The sequence below is a fragment of the Micromesistius poutassou genome, assembly GCF_964030765.1.
Source record: "Micromesistius poutassou genome assembly, chromosome: 10".
NCBI lineage: Eukaryota > Metazoa > Chordata > Actinopteri > Gadiformes > Gadidae > Micromesistius > Micromesistius poutassou.
Window position 1 is genome coordinate 2146393 of NC_140280.1, and position 13612 is coordinate 2160004.

The 13612-nt window shown below is 46.9% G+C and overlaps 1 protein-coding gene across 1 annotated transcript in view; it reads left to right on the forward strand.

Annotated features, from left to right (window-relative positions):
- LOC311353831 (short transient receptor potential channel 4-like) overlaps positions 1–6083 on the forward strand; it is a gene marked incomplete at both ends in the record, with an annotated part of 22160 nt that extends 16077 nt beyond the window's left edge. The window contains 7 exons of the mRNA XM_084473641.1: positions 67–267; positions 1093–1208; positions 2078–2273; positions 3336–3530; positions 4237–4278; positions 4909–4998; positions 5307–6083. Of these exons, the coding sequence (XP_084329767.1) occupies positions 67–267; positions 1093–1208; positions 2078–2273; positions 3336–3530; positions 4237–4278; positions 4909–4998; positions 5307–6083 (1617 nt within the window). The remainder of the gene's footprint in view (positions 1–66; positions 268–1092; positions 1209–2077; positions 2274–3335; positions 3531–4236; positions 4279–4908; positions 4999–5306) is intronic.
- Between the last annotated feature and the right edge of the window lie 7529 nt (positions 6084–13612).

Sequence of the window (13612 nt, forward strand, 5' to 3'; positions counted from 1 at the left end):
GGTTCCATCCTAACGCTGACCCCCCCCCCCCCCCCCCCACCCCGCCCCCCCGTCTCCTCCTCGCAGTACAGCGGGTGTAAACCGCGCCACCTGTGGGAGATGTGGCACCCCACCCTGGTGGCGGAGGCCGTGTTCGCCATCGCCAACATCTTCAGCTCGCTGCGGCTCATCTCCCTGTTCACGGCCAACTCCCACCTGGGCCCGCTGCAGATCTCCCTGGGACGCATGCTGCTGGACATCCTCAAGTTCCTCTTCATCTACTGCCTGGTACGGTCGCGTTCAGGGGGCGTTTGGTGTGTGACGCTTTTTACCCAAAGCGACGCACAATAAGTACTTGTCACTAGTAGGGATGGGGTCAGAATATTCGATTATTCGATTATTCGTTCCCGAGGGTCAAAGTCGATTTTTTTTATCATTTGGACCGTTAACATTTTTTCAAATAAACAAGAATTAACGGACGGAACTAATGTTGGTTCTGTAGCACTATTAGTTTTTTTATTATTATTATTAATCATGTACAGAAAAACAATATACACAATACACAAGAATAAATATTAATATATATGCATACCACACAAACACTGATCACTGTTAAAGTTTTTTTTTTTTGCGTTTAAGATATTAAGTGATTTCTTGCCGATGATCCATGGCTGCCTTTGTGAATGTCGGCACACATCCAATAATCGATTATTCGTTCATAACCACCCACTGATTATTCGACCATGAAAAATTGGAGTTATTCACATCCCTACTTGTCAGTATTTGTCAGAAGAAGAGAAACAACAATATATCGCTGTCACTACTGTAAGGATGTTCACAGAAGTGCCAAGCACTAACAATCGCTAACGTTATCGCTAGCGTTAGCGATATCGCTATCGTTAACCCATTCCCCGTATGTAACAAAGATAAGATGCGACACGATGCTAGGTACTATTTTTAAGTGGACGTACCACATACAATACGGTGGTACGCCCGGGAGACACCAGTCCACCTCCACGGCCTCCGCGGCGGCGCCGGTACGATGCCCGCCGGTCGGTCGGTGCGTGATGCTAACCCGGCGCCGCCGTCTGCTCCCCCCCCGCCCCCGCCCAGGTCCTGCTGGCGTTCGCCAACGGGCTGAACCAGCTGTACTTCTACTACGAGACCAAGGCGGCCGAGGGGAAGTGTAAGGGCATCCGCTGCGTGGAGCAGAACAACGCCTTCTCCACGTGAGTCCCGCCGGGGGGGGGGGGAGGGGGCTTGGTTGGCGGGATGGAAGTGTCTGGAAGAGAGGGGGGGAGTTCGAGGAGGGGTCCTTTAGAGCAGCAGCCCCCCACGTTTATTATGCCACGGGCTACACGGTACTGTGTCGGACAGTATTTTGGCGGGCTTGTGTTACGCCGTATTCGGTTACCTATTGTAAAGTGTGACACCAGGGGGCGCTGTTGGGTGTTTTCTGCAACCTGCATGGGCGTAGGGCGGAGACGGCCATGAAGTCGCTTAAAAGAGTTCACTACTAATAAACAATGTGTCACCGCTTACTAATATTGCAGTAATCAACAAGGCCTTCAAGTACTGTTCTATGATATGAAGCAAGCAAAAAACCTGCAATAATTTCAATGAAACAAAAAGCCATTGAAACATTCTTTTTTTTTTTTTTGTATTATTAACATAAGATTCTTTCTGAAGATTAAAGCTGGCATATGCTGCGCCTCCCACTCAAAATGCCCTGGGATGCCCACCAGTTGAGAATCCCTGGTTTAGAGTGTTGCATTTTAGATCACATTTTTTCATCATCCCTGAGAACTGTCTCACCACCGGGAAGGGGAGGAACGTGACAGTTTGTTCTTGTTCTCAGTCAGTGTGTCAGTCTGTGTGTAGGTGTGGTGGTGACGTGTGTGTGTGAGTGTGTGTCTTTTGTATTAGTATTCAGTAAGTAAAGTAAAGTAAGTGTGGGTGTGCATGTGTGTGCATGTATGTGTGTGTGCATGTGTGTGCGTGCTCTGCAGTCGTGTGAGAACCTGCAATCTCTGTTCTGGTCCATCTTCAGTCTCATCCACCTAGACATGACCAACAGAAACACCGTTTTGCTCCCCAGACTATTCGAGACCCTGCAGTCTCTGTTCTGGTCCATCTTCGGCCTGATCAACCTGTACGTCACCAACGTGGACGCCGACCACCAGTTCACCGAGTTCGTGGGCGCCACCATGTTCGGCACCTACAACATCATCTCGCTGGTGGTGCTCCTCAACATGCTCATCGCCATGATGAACAACTCCTACCAGCACATCGCCGTAAGACCCCCCCCCCCCACACACACACGCACCCAACACACACACCCTCTCATAACCTCCCTGAACCCGGCTGCATAGATCAGTGATGCGCAGGATAGTTCAGGGGTGGTGTTGGGTTTGATACTCAGCTAAATAGTTCTTGGTTTGAACCCCCTAATGGCCACAGTCTACATACCACAGGCTTCCCTGAGTCAGCTGCCAAACCCCTACTTGCCTCATTGTTAATCTGTTATAAAAGAATCAGTATCTATCGGGGGCGGCAGGGTTGGCTGGTAACCGCAAGGTTGCTGGTTCGATCCCCGGCCTCCTCCTCCTGAGCTGAGTGTCGTGGTGGTGTCCCCTGAGCGAGACGCCCTCACCCTAATTGCTTCCTGACCAGCTGGCTGTCGCCCTGCGTGGTCGACTCCGCCGTCGGTGTGTGAATGTGTGCATGAATGGGTGGATGTCAGTCAAAACTGTAAAGCGCTTTGGATAAAAGTGCTATATAAATGAGGACCGTTTACCATTCACCATCTATCACACTGTCTCTCTGGTTCAAAGTTGGGGGGGGATCCCCCTCGAAAACGAGATGCTTCATCTCAAGGGGTAATCCTCTCTACAGCAATAAAAAATGTCAAAGTGGCCAGTGAAAATAAAGACCGAGGAGTGGTAGAGCAGTCACAGGGGGAACCCGTATGACTCAATGGGAACAGCGTGGACATATGGATTAACCAGTGTGTGTGTGTGTGTGTTGCAATCCACCGATTGACATGTTTATGGGATGTAACAGGGTTGCCTGTATAAACAATTGTAACAACAGATGTAGCTTGAATGAAAAATATTTGAGTTAGATTCTGTCTGGCTCAATGTGTTGCATATTAAACTTGTTATGCAAGGGGCCAGAAGCTACAGCAAACACCCTTTTTTTGTTAGAACGGGAGCGCTACGGCGTTATATTACTCCTGGGAGCCTTTCTGTAAACATTCGCCTCATTCTCACATCCATTAAAAAAAAATGAAAAACCTGTTGCTACGACGAGATTACGCCACACGCGGCCTGGGGGGTTTTAATTGTGTTTTTCAGGACCATGCAGACATTGAGTGGAAGTTCGCCAGGACCAAGCTGTGGATGAGCTACTTCGAGGAAGGGGGCACCCTGCCCTCCCCCTTCAACATCATCCCCAGCCCCAAGTCGGCCTGGTACCTCACCTGCTGGATCAAGAGGCAGGTCTGCAAGAGGACCCGCTCCCAACGGCCCAAGACCTTCGGGACCCTGGGGGTGAGTACTGCCACTGCTGCTTTTAGTGGCCTACTACTACTAGTACTATACTACTAGTACTATACTACTACTGGTACGACCACTATAGCTTCTATTACATCTGGTGCTACTGCTGTTTCAACTACTCTACCACTGGTACCATGACTGTGGAGTAATATCAATAAGAAGTTCTAACATTCCCTGATCCCTCATCCTATTCATTTTCATTAGATCAATATTGTTCTGTCTAATCAATAATCCATAATCAATAATCATCAAACATTGTTACAATACCAAGTACTACAAAGCATGAATCTATTATTTTGTAGTGATAACAACATAAAAGAAAACCCAAATGTACTTATATGAACGATGTTGAGGAACTAAGGAACTCAGGAGGGAGACCAAACGGATCATCACTGAGCAGACCCTCGCTGGGGTAAGTGGAAGAGCGTTGTGCTGCAGTGTGGGCTCCGCTTAGCCCCCCCCCCCCTGCACGGCCACGTCCCCACCGCTCACAGCTGGCCTCCTCCTCCTCCTCCTCCTCCTCCTCCTCCTCCTCCTCCTCAGCATGTCTCACTGAGGGAGCGTTGCTAATCCCGGCTGTGTTACTCTACAGCCTGCTCTGCCTAATTTAATTAGTTCAATTTCTCACGTTTCTCTCGCTCTTTCTGTGTGTCTGTGTGTCCTCGTCGCCCCCCCCCCCCCCCCCCCCTCCCGTTCACAGAGACGGGCGGCGGAGAACCTGAGGATCAACCACCAGTACCAGGTGAACCTCGGCTCCCCTCGGGGGTGTGTGTGTGTGTGTGTGTGTGTGTGTGTGTGTGTGGGTGAACTTGGATTCATGTCATGAACTAACTGGGTGCCTTTCAGGAAAACGATAATCCCTATGTCGGGGTGGTGTTTCTTCATTCACTGCTGAAGCCATTCGTCTGAAGTGTAATTCGAGTTTATATTCATAATTTTAAGAATATGATGTCGATCTCAATCTGGGTTTCATTTCCTTTCTCGTTTAATATTAAGATTTCTCTACATATTTGAAGAGCAAAAATCACGTCGCTGTACGCGTGGATCTGAAAGCGCATTATTGGGAAACCGCTAACACAGCCTGCACTAGTTTAAAAAGCGTCTGGAAAAGTTTAGAATCAGCATAGTGTAGACTGGCCACTGTAAAAAAATACTCATATAAAAAAACTTCTAAAAGCACTTTACTCACATGATTAAGTCTTCGTCAGTAGAAGATCTCTGTAATCAAACAGGAAACAGTTTGGTATCCCAGCACGGGCTCTGAGCCGTCTCCCCCCAGAAGTTCTTCTGTAACACAGTAAGACTGCTGGGTCCAAGTTGACTTCATCGCTGACCGAGGAGAGGTTTATTGTGCGTGTGTTTGGTGATGTAGGAGGTTCTGAGGAACTTGGTGAAGCGCTACGTGGCCGCCATGATCAGAGATGCCAAGACAGAGGAAGGCTTGACGGAGGAGAACTTCAAGGTAACCTTTTGTTGTTTCCTGAATTTGCACTAGACGTGGCTACGCTTTAGTGATATATGAGGATATATTTAGAGTAACATTTTATTACATAACTGCTTGTGGGAACATTAAGTTGTTTTTTTATCATGCAAGCCAAATATCATCCAAAGGGCAAACTAAATCTAATAAAATCTAATAAAATATGACACCTATTTTGCAGGAAATAACACCTTGACTCCATGCCAAAACTTATCATCCTTAAAGGTCTTCATTTGTTTACGTGTCTACAACATGTTCCTCATCCTTCCTCTGCGTGTTCCCTCCCTCAGGAGCTGAAGCAGGACATCTCCAGCTTCCGCTACGAGGTGATGGGCATGATGAAGTCAGGGAAGACCGCCCTGCCGCCGGGGGCCATGGCCGGCGGGGGCAGCCCCGGGGAGTCTGCGCTGGCCTACCCCAACGCCGCCCTGAAGGTGACCCCCGCCGCGGCGGGCGGCAAAGCCAAGAGCAAGCTCAACCTGTTCCGCGTCACCGCCGCCATCCTCAAGCGGGGTGGGGGCGGTGGCGGGGCCACGGCGGCCCCCCGGCCCTCAACGGAGGCCACCAACGGGCTGCCCAACGGCCTGGCGCCGACCGACCCGCCCGGCGGGAGCTCCGACGCGGCCGACGTGAAGGAGGGCCAGAGGCAGAGCTTCCCCCGGGACGCCGGCGAGGTCGGCCTGTTCCACCGACGGCTGGCGGGGTCGGCCGGCGGCGGCGGCGGCGCCGCAGGGGTCGCTCTCAACATGTACTCTTTACCGGAGGAAGCCGGGGATTCTGGGAACGCGGACGGAGAGGACTGCGAGAACCAGCAGCCGGAGGGGCACAGCAGGGGGCGGCGGGAGAGGAGTGCGGACAGGATGGAGGACGGGGAGCGCGGCGAAGGAACGTCCGGGAGCGGAACGAAGCTGGACCAGGAGCAGGAGGAGGAGGAGGAGGAGGAGGGGGAGAAGGAGCTAGAGCTGGAGGAGCGAGAGAGCTTCCTGGGCAGGGAGACGGTGGAGGATGACTACAGACTGCGGGCCGTGCAGACGGGACGCTCGGGACAGGAGGAGGAGGGGACCTGACTGTGGGTGGACTTCAATGCCGACCAGACGTCGGAACTCGTCAGAAGACGGACAATCAAAGAAGGGATTACTTGGTCTTTTAGGTATTCTTTTGTTCTCGCGTTTCTTTCCCCCCGTTTTGAGTTGTTGGCAAATAATTGGAACGTTTTCCATTCATAAGGGAACGGTAGATCAGCTTTGATCGCTCAAGGCTCAGGGAGGCTTTTAGTTTGAGACAGACTCCAGTGGTACTGCTGACAGTAGACCGGACTGACCTTGATCATGCTAGGATCATATGGATGCGGGGATTGTGTCATTGCTTTCCATCAGTGGGGGGGGATCAAATTATAGTTCCAGATTTTGCTCTTTTTTACTGGATGTTCTTGACCTTTTATCTGTTGCATACCGTCTCTGATTTTCTCTCTCTCTCTCTTTCGCTCTCTCTCTCTCTCTCTCTTTCTCTCTCTCTCTCTCTCTCTCTCTCTCCTGCGCTCTTATAATGCTGTTCATTTTCCTTACCTTCTCTTCTTCTATCTTTCCTTTCTAAGTTCATTTTTATTTCTCTGGGGGGTTTTCTAATCTGTCTCCTGCTCTCTCCCTCTGTCTCTCTTTCTCTCTCTCCACCTCTCTCTCGTCCCCAGCAAATGTTTACCTCTCAGTGTTCCCCTTTTTGGCATTGTTTAAAAAAGATACGCAATAGAGACATTGTATTTTGAGACCTGACCATGCCTTACTCTTTTTCTGCACTTTACATACAAACATGTAGAATATCTCAAATATATATAAGGATGATTTTGACCCTCAAACATATCAAAGATTTTCTATGCAAAACAAAAAAACAAAATGATTCACCCAACGCATGAATTTGTAAATACTCCACAGGAACTAATTAACACTTGTTAACTGCTGTGGGAGATGTTCAATATAGACACTCTGATACCATATTCATATGTTCTACGATAGGATTAGCTCAACACTTGTTGGATTGCTTGGATGAACTCTTTGGCATAAGAATCTGATTCTATGCGTTTGTTCTTACGTAAGTTTTGAGGCCCGATGTCAAAGCAGTGACAGAAGTGCATCTAAAATAAAAGTAACTGGACTTTAAATTTGGGCATGTTGAGAGCTCATATAACCAGACGGGAGGCAGGTGGGAACAGAACATATTGCCATACTACTATTTATAACCCACTATTGTGGATAGAATAAAGATCAAAAAATGGATTGGATCCCAGCTACCAGTATAGGCTCCCAGCCCAGATACTCTTTACCAGTATAGGCTCCCAGCCCAGATACTATATTCCAGAATAGGATCACAGCCCAGACACTCCTAATAAGTTCCAGCACAGGCACAGTGAATTTTGCAATGCATGAACTGAGTTAAGGAGCTTTCACTTAGGAATGAACATTCTGCTTACTGGGGCGGACAGTCTAATGCCTGGCCATAAAACACAATGGCACTGAAGGTGTACATTTTACTGGCTCAGCACTGAGTGGTGAGTCATTGGTGAGCCAGCCTTTCTCTTCCAGGATAATCAGATATTTGCACCTTGACTAAAGCTCTTTCTGCAGGATTGTGCAGTCAATAAATGTGGGGCTTTAAATACATCCAACACTGCAGCAGAGGTTCTATAGGATTGCTGTGTACTTGTGTGTGGTTTCCACAGGGGGGTTAAAAAAAATAGCCGAGAGACATCATGAAACTCTTTTGTGTGATAAGGGGATGTTTTAAAAAGTTATGTGCAACTCAGAAACTTTGTCCGACAAATACTCAACGGAGAGCTCATCAGAGATGAAGGTGTGGAATATATTTTTGGTTTCTTGCGTGCTGTGACCGTCAAACCTATCCTGGAAGGTGGTTCGCATAAATAACCAGCTCATAATCAGGGGTAGACTTCAGACGTCCTTCAATTGTTTAGGGGGCAAGTCCGTCGAACACAAGGTTAGGGAGCCACTGATTTAGGAGATGTTTTTTTTATATGAAGCGACACACAAATGAATACAGATACAGGTCATGGCGGAGAAGCTAGCGGTGGGAAGGAGTTCTTGCTGAAGGGTGGTGGGGGGTGACATTCAGATGGCTTTGAAGTATTTCCCTAGTATTATAAAAGCAGACTCCCCACTGCTTTGGCTAACTCGCTCCTCCAAAAAGAATATATACAGTTGAGCTTTCTGTGCCACAGAGTGTGATGTTAACCAGCAGAGCAGATCAACCCACCACATTACAACGGGTGTTGTTGGAAGCACCCATATGCTAGCGTTATAATCACCCTGTCTCGTTTCTCGATTCAGAGTACGTCTGTACAGCCATTTCCATGTTTCGGTTTGATTTGGACTGCATTTCTTTTTGGCTGCACCTCGTTCCTCAATATTATTCACCATCTCCCTCTCTCTCTTTTTCTTTTCTCCGCTTCATTAGCGTAAGGGACCTAATTAACAGAGTTGCATTACAATATGTCCTGCATTTTTAATGTTCACCATCCCGGGAGCACGAGAGCACACTTAGTGGGGTGGAGCGGGGGGGGGGTTCCCCCACATCCACCGCCTTGCCCGTCAATATTAACACGTATAAACACACATTATCCTTTGGCGCTACAATATGCTAATTATAACCCTCAGTCTTTCATAATGCATAATCACGCCTTGATTGTTTCCGGTGCGCCTGCACTGTGGCTGTACGCCCCCCCCCCCCCCCCCAGCCTCTTAGACCAACACCTCTCCATACACCTAGTCCTCCCCTGTCACTCACTTAAATCTTTTAATTATTCTTTATATTATATTTTGCTACAGGCTTACCAACCTCACAGTGAATAGTGGATGCTTGTACTTTTTTTTTTTTTTTCCCAATGGCAGAATTCCAAGAAAACAGAAAAGATAATTGTATTTTTTCCATTTTGTCGTACTTGCTAGTTTGGCCCTTAAACCAGAATGGAATATAAAATACCTAAATCCACATGTCGTAGGAAAATAAAATGTGGGCTTTGGCGTCTACTGAATTCTCCTCCATTATGTCAAATGGGACAAACACATTTCACTATCGCCTTTCCTGCACTCAAGGACCTTAACAACAACAAGGCCACCGGCTCTGTACTGTTCACACACACACACACACACTCACTGGTGAGGGGTTAAGTGTTTCGCTCAAGCTCAGCTTGACAATGGAGAGGAGTCAAACCAGCAACCTTCTGGTTCAAGCCCCTGCACTCCCCCACACAGATTCAGAAAAAATAATAATAGCATACGAGTAGCACGGTCCAGGCTGCACGCCCCCCTAGGTGGCTGGCACACTCCACCTGGGTGACTTTTACTGGGCTCCTCCAGACAAAGACCCAGGGTGGTGGTGTTGAGAAAAACAGTTTATTGTAGAGGTCGATGGATAATGATACATGAGCTGGTGCTCTGTGATGCCATGCAGTAGATCTCCCTGAGGGCGTGTGGTGATGGCTGGGTTAACACTTGCACTCTGATTGCTCAATACACAACAGATGTACAACCTCACCCATCCCCAGGTTCTAATCAGTCTGCCTCAGGGCGAGGTGAGGCTGCTTAAACCAGATATCATCCACACACACACTCCACAATATAATCTATTCAATCAAACATGATCTCGGAGAGAAAAATTCTACAACATGAAATTGTTACAAAAATATCCCTGCATGAAATGCATTTTAATATTTAGCATATTTAGCCTGTTTCACCTTCGCCGTTTCTTCCAGCAAACGACGAAGAGAACGAGAGGGAGATGATGAAATATTGAACAAAGTACAGAAGCTTCTCTCATGTGGAATCAAAGGACTGCTCTGCAACACAGCCAGGTCTGCATGAAGTCCTTCTACTGCTTTTCACTAGACCGCCACAGGGACACAGGGACACACACACACACACACACACACACACACACACACACACACACACACACACACACACACACACACACACACACACAGAAACAAGTTAACAAGCGTTCTGAAATACACACACATGCTTAGGCCTACTTGATGTTAAAAAGCTTTCATCAAAATATTTTCTTTAGTTTTTATAACGCTCCAGAGCACTCAGCCTTGATAAGAATCCTTTAGCTCCTGATTGGTCAGAAGGCTCTAGATCAGTAGCTCTGCGCCAGGCCACGGCCAGCGGGCACTCTCAGAAGCGGAGGGCAACAGAACATCAGACTATCGAGTGAAGATAAGACTCCACTAGTTTATTAAACATGCGGAAAAGCGGAGACACAAACATAAATTACAATGATTGCCCATCACAACAATTTATATGGAGATGAAGCAGGACGAACAAGTGGAATGTAAATAAGAGCCCTCTTGCGCTCGCCTGTGGATTTCAACTGACCTCGTTGCGCGGGTAATTTTAATATTAACTAGGTTCTGTTATCCAAAGAAAAGGTCTTAAAGCTAGGGTTCTGCCCCCTGATGCTGGTCTTGAATAGGGTAAATAAATATAATTGCTATTCCTTAACAGAACACAGTAAACTGCGGGCCTTGCATGTCTCTGAACTAATGATGACTCAAGGGAGTTGTACTGGCGTCATACTGTCCACTAGGGGGTACTGTCTGCATAAGAGGAAAGTAGGGTTCCTGGTTACTCGGTTCCTGTGTGTGTGTGTGTGTACAGACAGACCATTTTTTTTATAATAGGCCTAATTCAGAATTTAATTGTTAATTGTTTTGTTTTTTAAATACATTTCATAATGGCATGCCTGGGGATCCTTTGACTGTCAATCCAAGAAGGCGAACGTTGTGTGGATACAGATTAAATCGATTATTTTACCCTGTTTCTCCAGAAATTGCGTCCAAAAACGGTATCCATTATATAATGGCGCAATGTGGTTCACGGGGGGAATAGGCCTGTATAGGCTCTCTCTTGGTCGTGATCCACGGTGCTGCCGCCGATAATTGCGACTCCGCATTCCTTCCAGATGGCTTCATGACTGCAGTTCAACTCCCTGGTTCACCCTCAAGGGTAAGGTAAGCCTTTCATCTTGACAATTCAAGTTGAATTGTTTTGAATAATTGATAGTATTAGTTGAATTATTCAACTATTACTATCAATTATTCAAAACACTCTTTGATTTTGTTGTCTTGATGTTAATAATTGATCGGCCATTTCTCAGCCGTGGTGTTGTCCTTTTCTTGGATCACGCGGTGGACGGGAGAACGCACACAGCCGTAGGAGTGTGAGCAATCAACGGTGTGGTAGTTCAATTAAAAAAACAAAAAAACAATTAGCTTTCCTTCTGTTGGGTCATCTAACGTTGGGAGTTTTGCTATAATTTCAAAAGTATTAACATATCACTCATGTGTGCTTTGATGTTAACATTGCTATAGTGTAACACGCTAATAATACAATTCATACTTTCTTTTTTCCCCCCCACTCCCTTACAATATCAAACGGCTGTGTAGAGAAGTGTATGAAGATTGTCAAAGGAAATGTTTCTAACAGTATTCTTGGATGTGTGTCTGGAGACTGGGGGACCACTTAATGGTGACCAGGGTCTTTTATCCCTCCGGCTGTGTTTCAGTGCCACTACTGTCATCATCAGCTCCTCTTCATACTTGTCTTCAAGTTCAGCCTCTGAGGGACTGCTTAATGCCGACCATGAGCTGGATCTCGTTCCCCTTCAGCCGTGGTTCTCCACCACACAACCGACCGTCATCCTCAGCTCTTCAAGGAGCCACAGACTCAACATGGCCTCCAGGCTATTTGTGTGGTCGTGATGGTAATGTTAAGGCAATCTGTCCATTCGGTGTCCATCAGTCCACTGGTATGTTTTTAAATTGATCTTTCATTTATTTTCTTCTCAGCTACGTTTTTTTTGTAATTTCTTTTCCAACAAATGATTTTGTATGATATGGATCCAAATTAAAACCCTAATAATCCTGAGTTCCTGTTTTTTCGACGTTGGGTCCCTCATATATAGTCAGTGATGTGGTCCACCAAGGCAAGGCAACTTTATTTATATAGCACTTTTCATACACAAGGCAGACTCAAAGTGCTTCACGTATAAACATTGTCATACAATAAAAGAAAATAATAGATAAGCAAAAAAAAAAAGTAAAATAGATAGAAAATAAAGGCAAAGTAAAAAAAAATAAATAAGCATTTTATTTTACCAGCAGTTTTATTTATTAAACATTTCTTCGCAGCGCATTTTTGCTGCAGCAGTACCTTTCTACTGTCGGGATGACGGGCCGGTGGATGGAATGGAGAGCCACAAGCTGCAGAAAAAGAATGGGCCCTAAGTCACTATAGTGTCTACTGGCCACAGCTGTATTTAAACCCAGATGTTGTGGGGTTCGCCTTTGACCCCATATTCCACATGGCTCCCGACAGCAGAGGTCAAGGCAGAGATAAAGTGTGTTATGTGAGACCAATGCTACGTGTTGCAGTTATGAACCGGTTTGTGTAGGAGCATACAAACATGTGTTCAAAAGTACGTAATAAAACATGTGGCTGGAAGTGCAGCCCTCTGTGTTGTATTTCAAGCTACTTAGTCTGGGGAATTAAATGGCTGTTGCTCAAAACAATTGCTCTCTCCCTGTCGAGCTTTTCTGCTAATTCAGCTCGCCTGTAAAACTCACCTCGAAAAATGCCCGGGGAAGAAGTAGAAATTGAGAGTTTGTGGTTCTGCAGATTGCTTCAATCTTTGCTTAGCTGTGTGAGACCTGGGATGACTATATCGGTGTTGGTAAGTGACGTCAGTAATCAGTAGTGTGGGCTTGACAGAGGCTCTAGACATCGCTCTTCTCCTCCAGCCAAGGCTTCAGGCCAAGCCAACCAGCCCAGCGCGCATGTGTGTGGTTGTGTGTGCGTGTCTGCGGGCATGCATGTGCGCGTATGTGTGTGCGTGTGTGCGTGAGCTTTGGGGAGGATGATGGAGTGAAGCAAGGAGGAGGATGGAGGAGAGGAGGAGGGAAAGTTGGAGGAGAAGGCAAAGGTGGAGGAGAAGGGTTATGAACCCAGCATTTTGTTGGAGAGCCAGTGGTGGTCGCCTCAGGTGGAGGTCAAAACCCGTCCAACCATTCTGTGTGTGTGTGTGTGTGTGTGTGTGTGTGTGTGTGTGTGTGTGTGTGTGTGTGTGTGTGTGTGTGTGTGTGTGTGTGTGTGTGTGTGTGTGTGTGTGTGTGTGTGTGTGTGTGTGTGTGTGAGAGAGAGAGTGTGTTTGTGTGTGTGTGTGTGAGCGTGTCCACATTTATATATGTACTTGCACCTGCATTTATTGTTTTGTGTGTGTGTGTGTGTGTGTGTGCGTTTGCATGCCTGTATAATTGTGCATAATGTTTCTGTGTGTTAAGGTCTGTCTGTGTGTGTGTGTGTGTGTGTTTTGTGCGTACATTGTGTGTATATGTGTGTGTGTGTGCGTGTGCGTGTGTGAGGCTGACTCAAGAGCTGCATCCATTCCCCCATGCTTCTCTTTGTTGAGTCTCTGTGTGTGTGTGTGTGAGCAGGTAAACACTGGACATGACAGGGAGAGAGTGCTCACTGATTACAGCCTCCTACAGCCTTGTCATTCATTCACATCCACCCAAATGAATGAG